Here is a 16,302-nt window from a genome sequence, read left to right as displayed (position 1 = left end):
TGTGCAGAAGCTTTTTATCTTCATAAGGTCCCAGTAATTCACTTTTGCTTTTAATTCCCTTGCCTTTGGGGATGTGTCGAGTAAGAGATTGCTACGGCTGAGGTCAGAGAGGTCTTTTCCTTCTTTCTACTCTAAGGTTCTGATGGTTTCCTGTCTCACATTCAGGTCCTTTATCCATTTTGAGTTTATTTTTGTGAATGGTGTGAAAAAGTGGTCTAGTTTCAACCTTCTGCATGTTGCTGTCCAGTTCTCCCAGCACCATTTGTTAAAGAGACTGTCTTTTTTCCATTGGATGTTCTTTCCTGCTTTGTCAAAGATGAGTTGGCCATACGTTTGTGGGTCTAGTTCTGGGGTTTCTATTCTATTCCATTGGTCTATGTGTCTGTTTTTGTGCCAATACCATGCTGTCTTGATGATGACAGCTTTGTAGTAGAGGCTAAAGTCTGGGATTGTGATGCCTCCTGCTTTGGTCTTCTTCTTCAAAATTACTTTGGCTATTCGGGGCCTTTTGTGGTTCCATATGAATTTTAGGATTGTTTGTTCTAGCTTCGAGAAGAATGCTGGTGCGATTTTGATTGGGATTGCATTGAATGTGTAGATAGCTTTGGGTAGTATTGACATTTTGACAATATTTATTCTTCCAATCCATGAGCAGGGAATGTCTTTCCATTTCTTTATATCTTCTTCAATTTCCTTCATAAGCTTTCTATAGTTTTCAGCATACAGATCTTTTACATCTTTGGTTAGATTTATTCCTAGGTATTTTATGCTTCTTGGTGCAATTGTGAATGGTATCAGTTTCTTTATTTGTCTTTCTGTTGCTTCATTGTTAATGTATAAGAATGCAACTGATTTCTGTACATTGATTTTGTATCCTGCAACTTTGCTGAATTCATGTATCAGTTCTAGCAGACTTTTGGTGGAATCTATCGGATTTTCCATGTATAATATCATGTCATCTGCAAAAAGCGAAAGCTTGACTTCATCTTTGCCAATTTTGATGCCTTTGATTTCCTTCTGTTGTCTGATTGCTGATGCTAGAACTTCCAGCACTATGTTAAACAACAGCGGTGAGAGTCGACATCCCTGTCATGTTCCTCATCTCAGGGAAAAAGCTCTCAGTTTTTCCCCATCGAGGATGATGTTAGCTGTGGGCTTTTATGATCTTTAAGTATGTTCCTTCTATCCCGACTTTCTTGAGGGTTTTTATTAAGAAAGGGTGCTGGATTTTGTCAAAGGCCTTTTCTGCATCGATTGACAGGATCATATGGTTCTTCTCTTTTTTTTTATTAATGTGATGTATCACGTTGATTGATTTGCGAATGTTGAACCAGCCCTGCATCCCAGAAATGAATCCCACTTGATCATGGTGAATAATTCTTTTGATATGCTGTTGAATTCGATTTGCTAGTATCTTATTGAGAATTTTTGCATCCATATTCATCAGGGATATTGGCCTGTAGTTCTCTTTTTTTACTGGGTCTCTGTCTGATTTAGGAATCAAAGTAATACTGGCTTCATAGAATGAGTCTGGAAGTTTTCCTTCCCTTTCTATTTCTTGGAATAGCTTGAGTAGGATAGGTATTATCTCTGCTTTAAACGTCTGGTAGAACTCCCCTGGGAAGCCATCTGGTCCTGGACTCTTATTTGTTGGGAGATTTTTGATAACCAATTCCATTTCTTCGCTGGTTATGGGTCTGTCCAAGCTTTCTATTTCCTCCTGATTGAGTTTTGGAAGAGTGTGGGTGTTTAGGAATTTGTCCATTTCTTCCAGGTTGTCCAATTTGTTGGCATATAATTTTTCATAGTATTCCCTGATAAATGTTTGTATCTCTGAGGGATTGGTTGTAATAATTCCATTTTTGTTCATGATTTTATCTATTTGGGTCATCTCCCTTTTCTTTTTGAGAAGCCTGGCTAGAGGTTTGTCAATTTTGTTTATTTTTTCAAAAAACCAACTCTTGGTTTCATTGATCTGCTCTACAGTTTTTTTAGATTCTATATTGTTTATTTCTGCTCTGATCTTTATTATTTCTCTTCTTCTGCTGGGTTTAGGCTGCCTTTGCTGTTCTGCTTCTATTTCCTTTAGGTGTGCTGTTAGATTTTGTATTTGGGATTTTTCTTGTTTCTTGAGATAGGCCTGGATTGACATGTATTTTCCTCTCAGGACTGCCTTCGCTGCATCCCAAAGCGTTTGGATTGTTGTATTTTCATTTTCGTTTGTTTCCATATATTTTTTAATTTCTTCTCTAATTGCCTGGTTGACCCACTCATTCGTTAGTAGGGTGTTCTTTAACCTCCATGCTTTTGGAGGTTTTCCAGACTTTTTCCTGTGGTTGATTTCAAGCTTCATAGCATTGTGGTCTGAAAGTATGCATGGTATAATTTCAATTCTTGTGAACTTATGAAGGGCTGTTTTGTGACCCAGCATATGATCTATCTTGGAGAATGTTCCATGTGCACTCGAGAAGAAAGTATATTCTGTTGCTTTGGGATGCAGAGTTCTAAATATATCTGTCAAGTCCATCTGATCCAATGTGTCATTCAGGGCCCTTGTTTCTTTATTGACCGTGTGTCTAGATGATCTATCCATTTCTGTAAGTGGGGTGTTAAAGTCCCCTGCAATTACCACATTCTTATCAATAAGGTTGCTTATGTTTATGAGTAATTGTTTTATATATTTGGGGGCTCCGGTATTCGGCGCATAGACATTTATAATTGTTACCTCTTCCTGATGGATAGACCCTGTAATTATTATATAATGCCCTTCTTCATCTCTTGTTACAGCCTTTAATTTAAAGTCTAGTTTGTCTGATATAAGTATGGCTACTCCAGCTTTCTTTTGGCTTCCAGTAGCATGATAAATAGTTCTCCATCCCCTCACTCTCAGTCTAAAGGTGTCCTCAGGTCTAAAATGAGTCTCTTGTAGACAGCAAATAGATGGGTCTTGTTTTTTTATCCATTCTGATACCCTATGTCTTTTGGTTGGTGCATTTAATCCATTTACATTCAGTGTTATTATAGAAAGATACGGGTTTAGAGTCATTGTGATATCTGTATGTTTTATGCTTGTAGTGATGTCTCTGGTACTTTGTCTCACAGGATCCCCCTTAGGATCTCTTGTAGGGCTGGTTTAGTGGTGACAAATTCCTTCAGTTTTTGTTTGTTTGGGAAGACCTTTATCTCTCCTTCTATTCTAAATGACAGACTTGCTGGATAAAGGATTCTCGGCTGCATATTTTTTCTGTTTAGCACACTGAAGATATCGTGCCAATCCTTTCTGGCCTGCCAAGTTTCAAAAGAGAGATCAGTCACGAGTCTTATAGGTCTCCCTTTATATGTGAGGGCACGTTTATCCCTTGCTGCTTTCAGAATTTTCTCTTTATCCTTGTATTTTGCCAGTTTCACTATGCTATGTCGTGCAGAAGGTCGATTCAAGTTACGTCTGAAGGGAGTTCTCTGTGCCTCTTGGATTTCAATGCCTTTTTCCTTCCCCAGTTCAGGGAAGTTCTCAGCTATTATTTCTTCAAGTACCCCTTCAGCACCTTTCCCTCTCTCTTCCTCCTCTGGGATACCAATTATGCGTATATTATTTCTTTTTAGTGTATCACTTAGTTCTCTAATTTTCCCCTCATACTCCTGGTTTTTTTAATCTCTCTTTCTCTCAGCTTCCTCTTTTTCCATAACTTTATCTTCTAGTTCACCTATTCTCTCCTCTGCCTCTTCAATCCGAGCCGTCGTGGTTTCCATTTTGTTTTTCATTTCGTTTAAAGCGTTTGTCAGCTCCTCGTGACTGTTCCTTAGTCCCTTGATCTCTGTAGCAAGAGATTCTCTGCTGTCCTCTATACTGTTTTCAAGCCCAGTGATTAATTTTATGACTATTATTCTAAATTCACTTTCTGTTATATTATTTAAATCCTTTTTGATCAGTTCATTGGCTGTTGTTATTTCCTGGAGATTCTTCTGAGGGGAATTCTTCCGTTTGGTCATTTTGGATAGTCCCTGGAGTGGTGAGGACCTGCAGGGCACTTCCCCTGTGCTGTGGTGTATAACTGGAGTTGGTGGGCGGAGTCGCAGTCAGACCTGATGTCTGCCCCCAGCCCTCTGCTGGGGCCACAGTCAGACTGGTGTGTGCCTTCTCTTCCCATCTCCTAGGGGCGGGACTCATGTGGGGTGGCGTGGCCCGTCTGGGCTACTTGCACACTGCCAGGCTTGTGGTGCTGGGGATCTGGCGTATTAGCTGGGGTGGGTAGGCAAGGTGCACGGGGGCAGGAGGGGCAGGCTTAGCTCGCTTCTCCTTAGGTGATCCACTTCAGGAGGGGCCCTGTGGCAGCGGGAGTCAGACCCGCTGCCGGAGGTTTGGCTCCGCAGAAGCACAGAGTTGGGTGTTTGCGGGGAGCGAGCAAGTTCCCTGGCAGGGACTGGTTCCCTTTGGGATTTTGGCTAGGGGATGGGCGGGGGAGATGGCGCTGGCGAGCGCCTTTGTTCCCCACCAAACTAAGCTCTGTCATCCGGGGGCTCAGCAGCTCTCCCTCCCTTTGTCCTCCAGCCTTCCCGCTTTCTGAGCAGAGCTGTTAACTTATGACCTCCCAGACGCTAAGTCGCGCTTGCTGTCGGAACACACTCCATCAGGCCCCTCCGCTTTTGCCAGCCAGACTCGGGGGCTCTACTTGGCTGGCAGGCTTCCCGTCCACCCCGGCTCCCTCCCACCAGTCCGTGGAGCGCGCACCGCCTCGCCGCCCTTCCTACCCTCTTCCGTGGGCCTCTCTTCTACGCTTGGCTCTGGAGACTCCGTTCTGCTAATCCTCTGGCGGTTTTCTGGGTTATTTAGGCAGGTGTAGGTGGAATCTAAGTGATCAGCAGGATGGGCGGTGAGCCCAGCGTCCTCCTACGCCGCCGTCTTCTTCAATCCCCCTCCATCCCCTTATTTTCAATCTGAAGGTGTCTTTAGGTCTAAAGTGGTACTCTTGTAAACAACATATAGATGGATCTTGTTTTCTTATCCATTCTGTTATCCTATGTCTTTTGATTGGAGCATTGAGTCCAATGACATTTAGAGTGAGTACTAAAAGATATGAATTTATTGGATTATGATGCTTGTAGAGTTGGAGTTTCTGGTGGTGTTCTCTGGTGCTTTCTAATCTTTTGTTGCTTTTGGTATATATATATATATATATATATATATATATATATATATATATGTATATATACACACACACACACACATACACATGTGTATATACACGTGTATATATATATATTTTCATCTTTTCTCCCCTCAGATTCCCCTTAAAATTTTTTGCAGGGCTGCTTTATTGGTCACAAACTCCTTTAATTTTTGTTTGTCTGGGAAACTTTTTCTCTCTCCTTCTATTTTTATTGACAGCCTTGCTGGATAAAGCATTCTTGGCTGCATATTTTTCTGATTCAGCACACTGAATATATCCCACCACTCCTTTCTGGCCTGCCAAGTTTCTGTGGATAGGTCTGCAAACCTGATCTGCCTTCCCTTGTAGGTTAGGGACTTTTTTTCCCTTGCTGCTTTCATGAGTTTATGCTTGCCTGAGTATTTTGTGAATTTGACTATGATATGCCTTGTTGATGGTCGGTTTTTGTTGAATCTAATGGGGGTACTCTGTGCTTCCTGGATTTTGATGTCTGTGTCTTTCCCCAGGTTGGGAAAGTTTTCCACTATGATTTGCTCACATAACCCTTCTACCCCTATTTCTCTCTCTCTCCCTCCTCTGGGACCCCTATGATTCTGATGTTGTTCCTTTTTATAGAGTCACTGATTTCTCTAATTCTTAAATCGTGCTCTTTTGCCTTAATCTCCCTCTTTTTTTCTACTTCGTTATTCTCTATAAGTTTGTCCTCTATATCGCTGATTCTCTGTTCTGCCTCACCCATCCTTGCTGCCGCTGCATCCATCCATGATTGCAGCTCAGTTATAGCATTTTTAAAATCATTCTGGCTATTTTTTACTTCTATTTTCAGCTCCAGCTAGTATTCGTATTATCGTGATTCTAAATTCCAGTTCAGACATCTTGCTTGTATCTGTGTTGGTTAAATCCCTGGCTGTCATTTCTTCATGCTCTTTCCTTTGGGGTGAATTCCTTAATTTTGTCATTTTGAAGGGAGGAAAGGATTTAATGAGGTAGAAAAATTGAAGTTAAAAAAATTAAAATTAAAAAAATATTAAAATTAAAAATTAAAAACACACACATAAAATCGAATGAACAGATGATGCTAGATCCTAGGTATGTTTTGGTCTTGGTGTTGAAAGTGTTGTGACAGATTAGAGGGAAAAAAAAGAGGGGGGGATGGGTGAGAAAAAAAGGAAATTGTGTGAGAATTTGCAAAAATGAATACACTGAAGTAGACTAAAATGAGATTATGGGGTAAAATAGAATTTGAATAAATATATACAAAAGTAAAGAATATAGTAGAAAAAAATTAAAGAAAAATATTTTTAATAAAAATTAAAAATAAATATAAATTTTTCTTTTTCTGTAGTTAAGAAAAAGGGAAAGAAACAAAAAAGAGAAAAAGGATTTTAAAAAAGGAAAAAAGAAATCATTTGAAAATTTGAAAAAGTGAATACAATGTAGTAGACTAAAATAAAATGATGGAAGTAAAATAGAATTTGAAAAAATTTACATAAATGCAAAATATCTAGTATTATATTTTTTCAGTATTCAATATAATATTGTATTTTTTCACTTTTCAGCACTTGAAAAAGTGCCACTTCTTCTGATGAGAAATTACTGTCATTTGAATTGTTTCTATTGTATACATAAGGTGTCATTTGTCTTTTGTTTATTTCAAGAATTTTACTTTACTTTTTACACTATGAGTTATGATATACTTTGATGTCTATTTCTTAGGGATTTTCCACATTTGGGGTCCACTCACCTCTTTGAAGAAATAGACTTAAATTTTTTCAAATTTGGGAAATTGTAAGCCATTATTTCTTCAAATAAACTTTCAGTCCCACTCTCTTCTTCTTTTCCCTTAGGACTCTGATGACATGAATGATAGATCTTTTGTTCTAGTCCCATAAGCCCCTGAGTCTCTGTTCAATTACCCCATGCCAGCCTATTTTTACCCTCTCTTGTTCAGATAGGCTAATTTCCATAGTTTTTCCCTTCAAATTCACAGATTTTTCTTCTGTCCTCTCCATTCTGCTATTCATTCCTTTCTCTGAGTTGTTTGGGGTTTTTGGCCATTATGTGTTTTTTCCATTCTAAAATTTCAACATGGTTCTTCTTTGTATCTTTGTTTCTTTTCTGAGACTTTCTGTTTTTTTATCAAAACTTTCTATTTTTATCATTTGTTTCAAGTGTGTTTGTAATTGGTGGTTGAAGCACTTTTATAATAGATTCATTAAAATTGCTTTCAGATAATTCTACCTTCTTATCTCATTCTTAGTGTCTGTTAGTTGTATTTTCTCATCATGTTGAGACTTTTTTCTTTTTCCATTTTTTTAAAATTTACATCCAAGTTAGCCTCTAGTGCTATAATGATTTCAGTTGTCAATTGCAGTGATTCATCCCCTGTGTATAACACCCAGTGCTCATCCCAACAAGTGTCCTTCCTAAAGCCCCTTACCCATTTAGTCCATCCCCCCAGCCACAACCCCTCCAGCAACCCTCAACAAAAATACCTTTGTTCTCGGTATTTAAGAGTCTCTTATGTTTTCTTCCCCTCCTTGTTTTTATATTATTTTTGCTTCCCTTCCCTTTTGCTCATCTGTTTTGTGTCTTAAGTTCCTCATATGAGTGAAGTTATATGATATTTGTCTTTCTCTGGCTGACTAATTTCACTTAGTATAATACCCTCTAGTTCCATTCATATAGTTGCAAATGGCAAAATTTCATTCTTTTTGATTGCTGAGTAATACTCCATTGTGTATATATACCACATGTTTTTTATCCATTCATCCATCAATGGACATTTGGGCTTTTTCCATACTTTGGCTATTGTTGTTAGTGCTGCTATAAACATTAGGGTGCATGTGCCCCTTTGAAACAGCATACCTGTATCCCTTGGATAAATGCCTAGTAGTATAATTGCTGAGTCACACAGTAGTCCTATTTTTAATTTTTTGAGGAACCTCCATACTGTTTTCTAGAGTGGCTCACCAGTTTGCATTCCTACCAGCAGGGCAAAAGAGATCCTCTTTCTCTGCATCTTTGCCAACATCTGTTGTGGCCTGAGTTGTTAATGTTAGCCATTCTGACAGGTGTCAGGTGGTATCTCATTGTGGTTTTGATTTGTATTTCCCTGATGATGAGTGGTGTTGAGCCTTTTTTCATGTGTCAGTTGGCCATCTGGATGTCTTCTTTGGAGAAATGTCTATTCATGTCTTTTGTCCATTTCTTCACTGGATTGTTTGTTTTTTGGGTGTTGAGTTTGATAAATTCTTTATAGATTTTGGATGCTAACCCATTATCTGATATGTCGTTTGCAAATATCTTCTCCCATTCTGTTGGTTGCCTTGTAGTTTTGTTGATTGTTTCTTTTGCTGTGCAGAGGCTTTTTATCTTGATGAGGTCCCAATAGTTCATTTTTTCTTTTATTTCCCTTGCCTCTGGATATGTGTTGAGTAAGAAGTTGCTGCAGCCGAGTCAAGGAGGTGTTTCCCTGCTTTCTCCTCGAGGATTTTGATGGCCTCCTGTCTTTTACTTAGGTCTTTCATCCATTTGAGTTTATTTTTGTGTATCGTTTAAGTAAATGATCCAGGTTCATTTTTCTGCATGTTGCTGTCCAGTTTTCCCAGCACAATTGCTGAAGAGACTGTCTTTATTCCATTGGATTTTCTTTCCTGCTTTGTCAATGATTAAATGGCCATATGTTTGTGAGTCCATTTCTGGGTTCTCTAATCTATTCCATTGATTTGAGTGTCTGGTTTTGTGCGATTTCCATACTGTCTTGATGATTACAGCTTTGTAATACAGCTTGAAGTCCAGAATTGTGATGCCTCCAGATTTGGTTTTCTTTTTCAGGATATCTTTGGCTATTTGGGGTCTTTTATCATTCCATACAAATTTTAGGATTGTTTATTCTAACTCTACGAAGAATGCTGGTGTTATTTTGATAAGCATTGCATTGAATATGTAGATTGCTTTGGGTAATATTGACATTTTAATAATATGTGTTCTTGCAATCCAGGAGCAAGGAATATTTTTCCATTTTTTTGTGTCTTCAATTTCTTTCATAAGCTTCCTATAGTTTTCAGTGTATAGATTTTTCACCTCTTTGGTTAGATTTATTCCTAGGTATTTTATGGTTTTTGGTCCAACTGTAAATGGGATCGATTCCTTGATTTCTCTTTCTGTCTCTTCATTGTTGGTGTATAGGAATGCAACTGATTTCTGTGCGTTGATTTTATATCCTGCAACTTTGCTGAATTCATGGATCAGTTCTAGCAGTTTTTTGGTGGAATCTTTTGGGTTTTCCATATAGAGTATCATGTCATCTGCGAAGAGTGAAAAGTTTGACTTCCTCCTTGCCAATTTGGATGCCTTTTACTCCTTTGTGTTGTCTGATTGCTGAGGCTAAGACTTTTAATACTATATTGAGTAACAGTGGCAAGAGTAGACATCCCTGTCATGTTCCTGACCTTAGGGGTAAGCTCTCAGTTTTTCCCCACTGAGGATGATACCACATATGGCTTTTTATGATCTTGAGGTACGATCCTCTTATCCCTACATTCTTGAGGGTTTTTATCAAGAAAGGATGCTGTATTTTGTCAAATGCTTTCTCTGCATCTATCGAGAGGATCATGTGGTTCTTGTCCTTTCTTTTATTAATGTGATATATCACATTGATTTTTTTGCAGATATTGAACCAGCCCTGCATCCTGGGTATATATCCCACTTGGTCATGGTGAACAATTCTTTTAATGTATTGTTGTATCTGGTTGGTCGGTTTCCTGTTGAGTAATTTCACATCGGTGTTCATCAGGGAAATTGGTCTGGAGTTCTCCTTTTTTCGTGGGGTCTTGGTCTGGTTTTGAAATCAAGGTAATACTGACTTCCTAGAATGAGTTTGGAAGCTTTCCTTCCATTTCTAATTTTTGGAACAGCTTCAAAAGAATAGGTGTTAACTCTTCTTTAAATGTTTGGTAGAATTCCCCTGGAAAGTTACCCAGCCCTGGACTCTTGGTTTTTTTGGGAGATTTTTGATTACTAATTCTATTTCTTTACTGGTTATAGGAGATTTCTTTTGTAAGAAGTGATTTTCGATTAAATCCCAGGCATTTGGGGTATAGGTTATTAAATTCTGGATCTTATTTAAGTCTTTTTTAGGTACCTCCTCTGACAGTGCACCACTGAAGGAAAGGGAATAATACATTGCTTGCTTACTGCCAGGTAGGGCTGGAAGCCCAGGATTCCCCTATCTCTATTCACACACTGGGCGAAGAGGAGCACCTCATTGCTGGTGGACTGGCAGGGAGTCTGTGTTCTTCTGATCCCACCTTGTCCGAGAGGGAGAGGGATGCCTTATTACTGTTCCCCACATGGCCTTCATCAACATGAAGTGGGGAGCTCATTACCACCAGGCAGAGTACCACTTACTCTCCACTTAGTCTTCTCTTATCCCACGTCAGCCAGAAGGGGTGAGCACCACATTCCACATAGATTAGGTCAGAGTCCAGGCTCCCCACTTGGCCTTTGCTGATGAAAGTGGGGCTGCAGTCTTTCCTGTGATGTTTGTCTGGAATACAGCAGCTGTTGTCTAGAAGTTCTGTGCTTTGCTAGGCTGTCCCTCTTCTGGACCTTTGGCTAGACAGAGCAGGCTTTTGTTGAGTCTTTTCTTTTGAATCTTGCCCATTGATTGACATTTCTGGCTTGCTGACTTCTCCAGCATCCAGTCTGGGATATATGAAATAAACCAGCACCACCCACCAAAACACCAAAACAACAACCCAGGTAACTTACCTCTGTGTTGTTTATTGAATCCTGAGGTCCCTGGCCAGCCACTTTTTCTCTCCACCTTTTAAAATCTTATGTTTATTTTATATATAGTGTCCAGCATTTTTAGTTGTATTTAGTGAGAGGATTAGGAAGAGATGTGTCTACCCCATCTTGTCTTAACATGGAAATTCCCGTTATTTTTTCTAGTACTGGGAACCACATTTTATCTTTTTTTTCTTTAATTTTAATTTTAGTTAACATCAATGCAATGTTGGTTTCAGGAGTAGAATTCAGTGATTCATCATTTACATACAGCACCCAGTACTCATCACAACAAGTGCCTTCCTTAATACCCATCTCTCATTTAGCCCATACCCCCACTCCCCTTGCCTCCAGCAACCCTCAGTTTGTTCTCTATCATTAAGAGTCTCTTATGCTTTGTCTCCCTGTCTTCTCTTTCCACACCCCCTTCCCATATGTTCATCTGTATTGTTTCTTACATTCCACATATGAGTGAAATTGTATGGTATTTGTCTTTCTCTGATTGACTTATTTTACTTAGCATAATACATTCTAGCTCCATCCACATCATTATAAATGGCAAGATTTCATTTTTGATGGCTGAATAATCCACTGTGTGTGTATATATATGTACACACACACATACACACACACACCATATGTATATATGGTGTGTATATATATGTGTGTGTGTGTGTGTGTATATATATATATATATATATATATATATATATATATATATGTATATATACATACCACATCTTCATCCAGTCTATGGACATTTGGGCTCTCTTTGCAGTTTGGCTGTTGTTGATAATGTTGCTATAAACATTTGGGTGCATGTACCCCTTTGGGTCTTTATTTTTATATCCTTTGGGTAAATACCTAATAGTGCATTTGATGGATTGTACCTATTATATTTTCTGATTTGTCACTTGTGTTTGGAAAATCTATTTCAATTTCTGTATTTTTGTACCTTTCCTGGTTCAGACTGCTATAATGCAAGCATAAAATGATTGGCTCATAACCACAAGAAACTTGTTTTTTATAGTTGTGGTGGGTGGAAGTTCAAGATCAAGGCACTAGCAAATTCTGTGGTGATGGCCTGTTCCTCCTTCACAGCTGTCTTCTCACTATGTGCTTACATGACAGAAAGGGTGAAGAGGCTTTCTGAAGTCTCTTATAGCTTATAAGTTATAAGCACTAATGCCATACATGAGTGCTGTACCCTACCCTTATGACTTAATCACCTCCAAATACCATCACACTCGGGGTTAAGTTACAACATGGGGATCTGGGTGGTGAAAGCAAGGGGGATATGGACAAACATCCAATGTATAGCAGCACCTAAATATTTTACTGAATTCTTACTCTCAAGATTGTCTTGAGTTTTAGTGCCAGCTGCCATTAGTAATTATTTATTTTGCTTCTACTTTTTCTTTTTTTTTTTTTTATTTTTTAAAAATTTTTTTACATTTTATTTATTTTTGAGACAGGGAGAGACAGAGCAGGAACAGGGGAGGGTCAGAGAGAGGGAGACACAGAATCTGAAACAGGCTCCAGGCTCTGAGCTGGCAACACAGAGCCTGACGCGGGGCTTGAATTCACGGACCGTGAGATCATGACCTGAGCCGAAGTCGGCCGCTTAACCAACTGAGCCACCCAGGCGCCCCTACTTTTTCTTTTTTTAAAAGAATCTTCTCATACCTTGTCTAATTTTTCATCACAAATAGACTTTGGAGCTCTTGTGTTTTCTCACCCTCTCTACATATTATTTTATGGTAGTGTTTTTGGCTTCTAAGCTATATGATTTCCCCCCTCTTTCTTAGGAATTTGATGAAATATATTAACTCAGAGGCAAATGGAGGCTTTTTACTGAAACTCTTTATTTCTGTTTGAAGAGTCATTTGCGTTTACACGTGACACTCTTAAAAGTGTGTGTGGTTGGGGCAGGGAAGTCACACTTCTTGCAGAGTCTCAGATTCCTGGAGGGCTGAAGCCAAAAGAGAATGTGCTGAATGGATCTCTCAGGCTTAGCGTGAGGAAGGGGGTGTCTGAGGCCCCCTATGAGTGTGCCAGCCCTCCCTGGATCAGACTTCACATGCTGAGCCTTCATTCCCCTCACATTCCAGAGCTCTCTTCTACCTTCAGCCCCTTGCAACCTCTTTTCTCTGCCCAGAATACTCTCCTCCGGATGTGTGTCTCAGCCAAGTTGTCCTCTTCTCGAGAGAGCTTTTAGTATCCAGTAACTCATCTTGCTAGTACCCACCTGGTTCTCTAAAACAAAGACCCATGCTTCCTAGCACTGGTCACCCTTTGAAATGACCTTTCTTGTTTGTTTCTGCTACTCAAGTCTGTTTTTTTTTTTTCTCTTCCCTAAAGTGTCATTTCCTTGAAGGAAGGGACAGAGCTATATCCGCATCTGCTAGAACATGCCTGCAGTATAGTAGGTGCTCAGGAAACACTCGTGTAGTAGATAAATGAATGCGGATGCCTCACGGGAAACTAAAACATGCCAAGGTGGTCCCTGCTGCCTGTCAAGTCACACACACCTCTATGGTTGTCTTTTCCAGAAATTAATTCCGTATCAGCTCGAGTCCTGCTCTCTCTGGTGGTTCCGGGCCATCTGATTTTCTTCTATATCATTTACTTGGTGGAAGGCCATTTGGTCCCACAAAGTAAGATGTTTGTGGTGTTCTATCTGCTAGCAAGTCTGATGCAGGTAAGGATGACTGTTAGTAGCATCAAAGCAGCATTCAGTGCTTATTCAGCCAGCAAGATTTATCTCCCTGACCTGGGAAAGATGCTGAGGGGGTGAGGTTGGGGGGGTTCCTGGACATGGCAGGGCATGGCCCCCATCTTCCAAGAATCAACATATTCAAGCTCAAGGGTGTGAACCAGACACACAAGTCACACCACACTCTGCATTGCATGCATTCCACATTGCATACTGCACAGGGCACATTTCATACTGCAAGCAGCATGCTCCACAGTACACACAGCACACTGCACATGACACACTTTACACTGCACACTCGTTAATCTCCACTTCCCACAAGGCACCATCCATACTGCATATAGCACACTGCTCAATTGTCACCAGGAGATCAGAGGATGGTCCTGAAGATACAGCAAGTTGCCATGAAGCAAGCTGATGTGTGGTTCTGGCTGGTGAACTGGGCCATGCACATCATTCATCACAGACAGGGTGGGCAGGGACCAGGTCCCTGCTGGGATGTTGCTAAAACACACACAAGGACTTTTAGTCAGCGCTGGGTGGTGATAAGGGCATGATTAAAGGTTAGGCTGGTGCCTGCCTGTGGGTAGTACTCAGCAGACTATCTGCCCAGACTAGTTGTCAGATGCCCCTGGTGGGCCTGGGATGTCCACAGGGATAACGGTGGGCCTTGATGGGCAGTTATAGGAGGGCAGTGCTAGAACTAGGGACTGATGTTTTCAAATCCTCTGAGTTAGGGCATTTGCAATTGCAGCATGTCCCTGATCATGAAGGATAGGGCGGGGTACTTTGAGAAACTGTCCCGAGGGGGACAGAGGGGCTGCGGTCAGCCTGTGACAAGACACTGAGGAGCTCTGAAGTGAGACCAGCACTGTGGTGCTTCCAGGGAAGGGTTACTCTCCAAAACTGCTCAAGTGAGGCCCTCTAGGGAACCCTATCTGAAGTCTGTGTCTTGAGTTTCTAAGGAAGGTGAGAGGAGCCTGTGTAGCAGAGACGATCTGTCTGCCACCTCAGGATGCTGCAAGCAGGTCCTGACGACAGGAGGGAGACTAGGCAAGTGTGGATGAGGGTGGACTTTCTGGCCTCTGCATGAGTTCAGAGCTAGGCATTGACCCCAAGAGAAGCTGGAGGAAGTCCAGCTGGGGTTGACATGGGGTTGACTCCCTGGGGTTGACATGTCCACCTTAGTATCTGCCTTTGAAATCTAGTGTTTCTTGGTGACACTTGGCTTTCTGACTTAGTTGTCATCTTTTGTGTCTGCTTGCTCTTATGACAGGTGACAATTCTGCTGTACCTGGCAGAAGTGATGGTTCGGCTCACGTGGCACCAGGCTCTGGATCCAGACAGCCACTGCATCCCCTACCTCACAGGGCTGGGGGACCTGCTAGGGACTGGCCTCCTGACACTCTGCTTCCTTATCAACTGGTTATTGAGGAGTGAAGCAGGGCTGGATGACATCTCAGACCCAGCATCCGGGCCTCCCTAATGAGCCCAGGCAGCCGTATTTGCTCAGTAGAATTTTCCTTCCCACCAGCAGGGTACAGAATACAGTTTCTCCCTGACTAGGTCCTCAGGAAGGATGGTTAACACCCTGATTCTGCAGTGACCCTTTGTCAGTCTTCCAGGGACACTCACACATCTTGACTCTGGAGTTGGAAGCTGAGCCTGTAAAGGTGAAGGAGACCTGAAATCAGAGGCAGTGTTTGTGTACATGTGACTGCATGCTCCTGGGCTTGAGTGTGCACTCATGTGCTGGGTGAGTGCAAATAAGTGCATGTGTGTGTGTGGAGAGCAGGAGACTCTGGCCTGAAGACGCTGAAGGAAGAGGTATGTCCAGTGCACTGGGGGGATGTGTGGGCAGTGTTCTGTGTCCACACAGCCTGTACTTGGAAGGAGCAGGAAGGAAACACTTTCTGTGCCTATACCTCAGGACTGTGCTGTGGCTTACCCACAGGCTGACTAGATCCAAGCTTCATGGGCTATTCTGCTGATGTGCCTGCAAATGTGCAACCCTTCCCAGGACAGCCCTTCCTTGCATACCCTTGTGATCTGCTCTTGGTATTTAATCCTGTCACTATTTTTCTTTTTCTTTTTTTATGTTGAAGCCAAACTTCTGTTTAGATTTTAGTGATCACAAAAGTATAAAATAAAACATAGATTATATTGTACTTGGCCTTTTGTGTCTTTAAAGGTAGTTAATGCAACCATAAGACTTGGGGTCTGTAAGTAACAAATACCTCTGGCATTTCTCTAGTGTCTATTTCTCAAACTGTGGTCTCTAGCAGAGAAGCATCAAAGTCAGGGAAACTTGTTAGACATGGAAGTTGTTAATCCTCCTTCCCCTAGGCCTGCCAGTCAGCCTGTCTTGGGGTGGGGTCAGCAAGGTGGGTTTAACAAGCCCCATGTTGTTCTGATGCACTCTTACATTTGAGAAGCACTGCCCCAGAATGTCCTCACTTTTTAAAATGTTTACTTCCTGTTTCTTAATCACTCATCATAACAACTTTAGCCATGATTTGGGTTGAGGATTATTATCTTCATATGGTGAAACGGGTATTTACTTATTCATGTCATCTTGGATGAAGACATGTGTGAGACAGGTCAACACTGGAGATGCATATAGTT

At 41.0% G+C, this 16,302-nt stretch overlaps 1 protein-coding gene across 11 annotated transcripts in view; it reads left to right on the top strand.

Moving 5' to 3' along the window:
- Positions 1-15,845, top strand: part of SLC41A3 (solute carrier family 41 member 3) — a 95,172-nt gene extending 79,327 nt beyond the window's left edge. For 9 of the 11 annotated variants that reach the window (XM_078442651.2, XM_078442648.2, XM_078442649.2 and 6 more), the window contains 2 exons: positions 13,514-13,662; positions 14,954-15,845. In XM_078442651.2, the coding sequence (XP_078298777.2) occupies positions 13,514-13,662; positions 14,954-15,163 (359 nt within the window). In that variant the 3' untranslated portion in view covers positions 15,164-15,845. Of the gene's footprint in view, positions 1-9,841; positions 10,650-10,869; positions 11,014-13,513; positions 13,663-14,953 lie in introns of those variants that run through there. The other 2 variants (XR_013554072.2, XM_078442653.2) reach the window with 2 other exon arrangements.
- The last annotated feature ends 457 nt before the right edge of the window (positions 15,846-16,302 follow it).

Source organism: Panthera onca, chromosome A2, assembly GCF_046562875.1.
Source record: "Panthera onca isolate mPanOnc1 chromosome A2, mPanOnc1 haplotype 2, whole genome shotgun sequence".
NCBI lineage: Eukaryota > Metazoa > Chordata > Mammalia > Carnivora > Felidae > Panthera > Panthera onca.
Note: the sequence above shows the minus strand (reverse complement) of the source record. Positions and strands in the feature narration are given on the sequence as shown.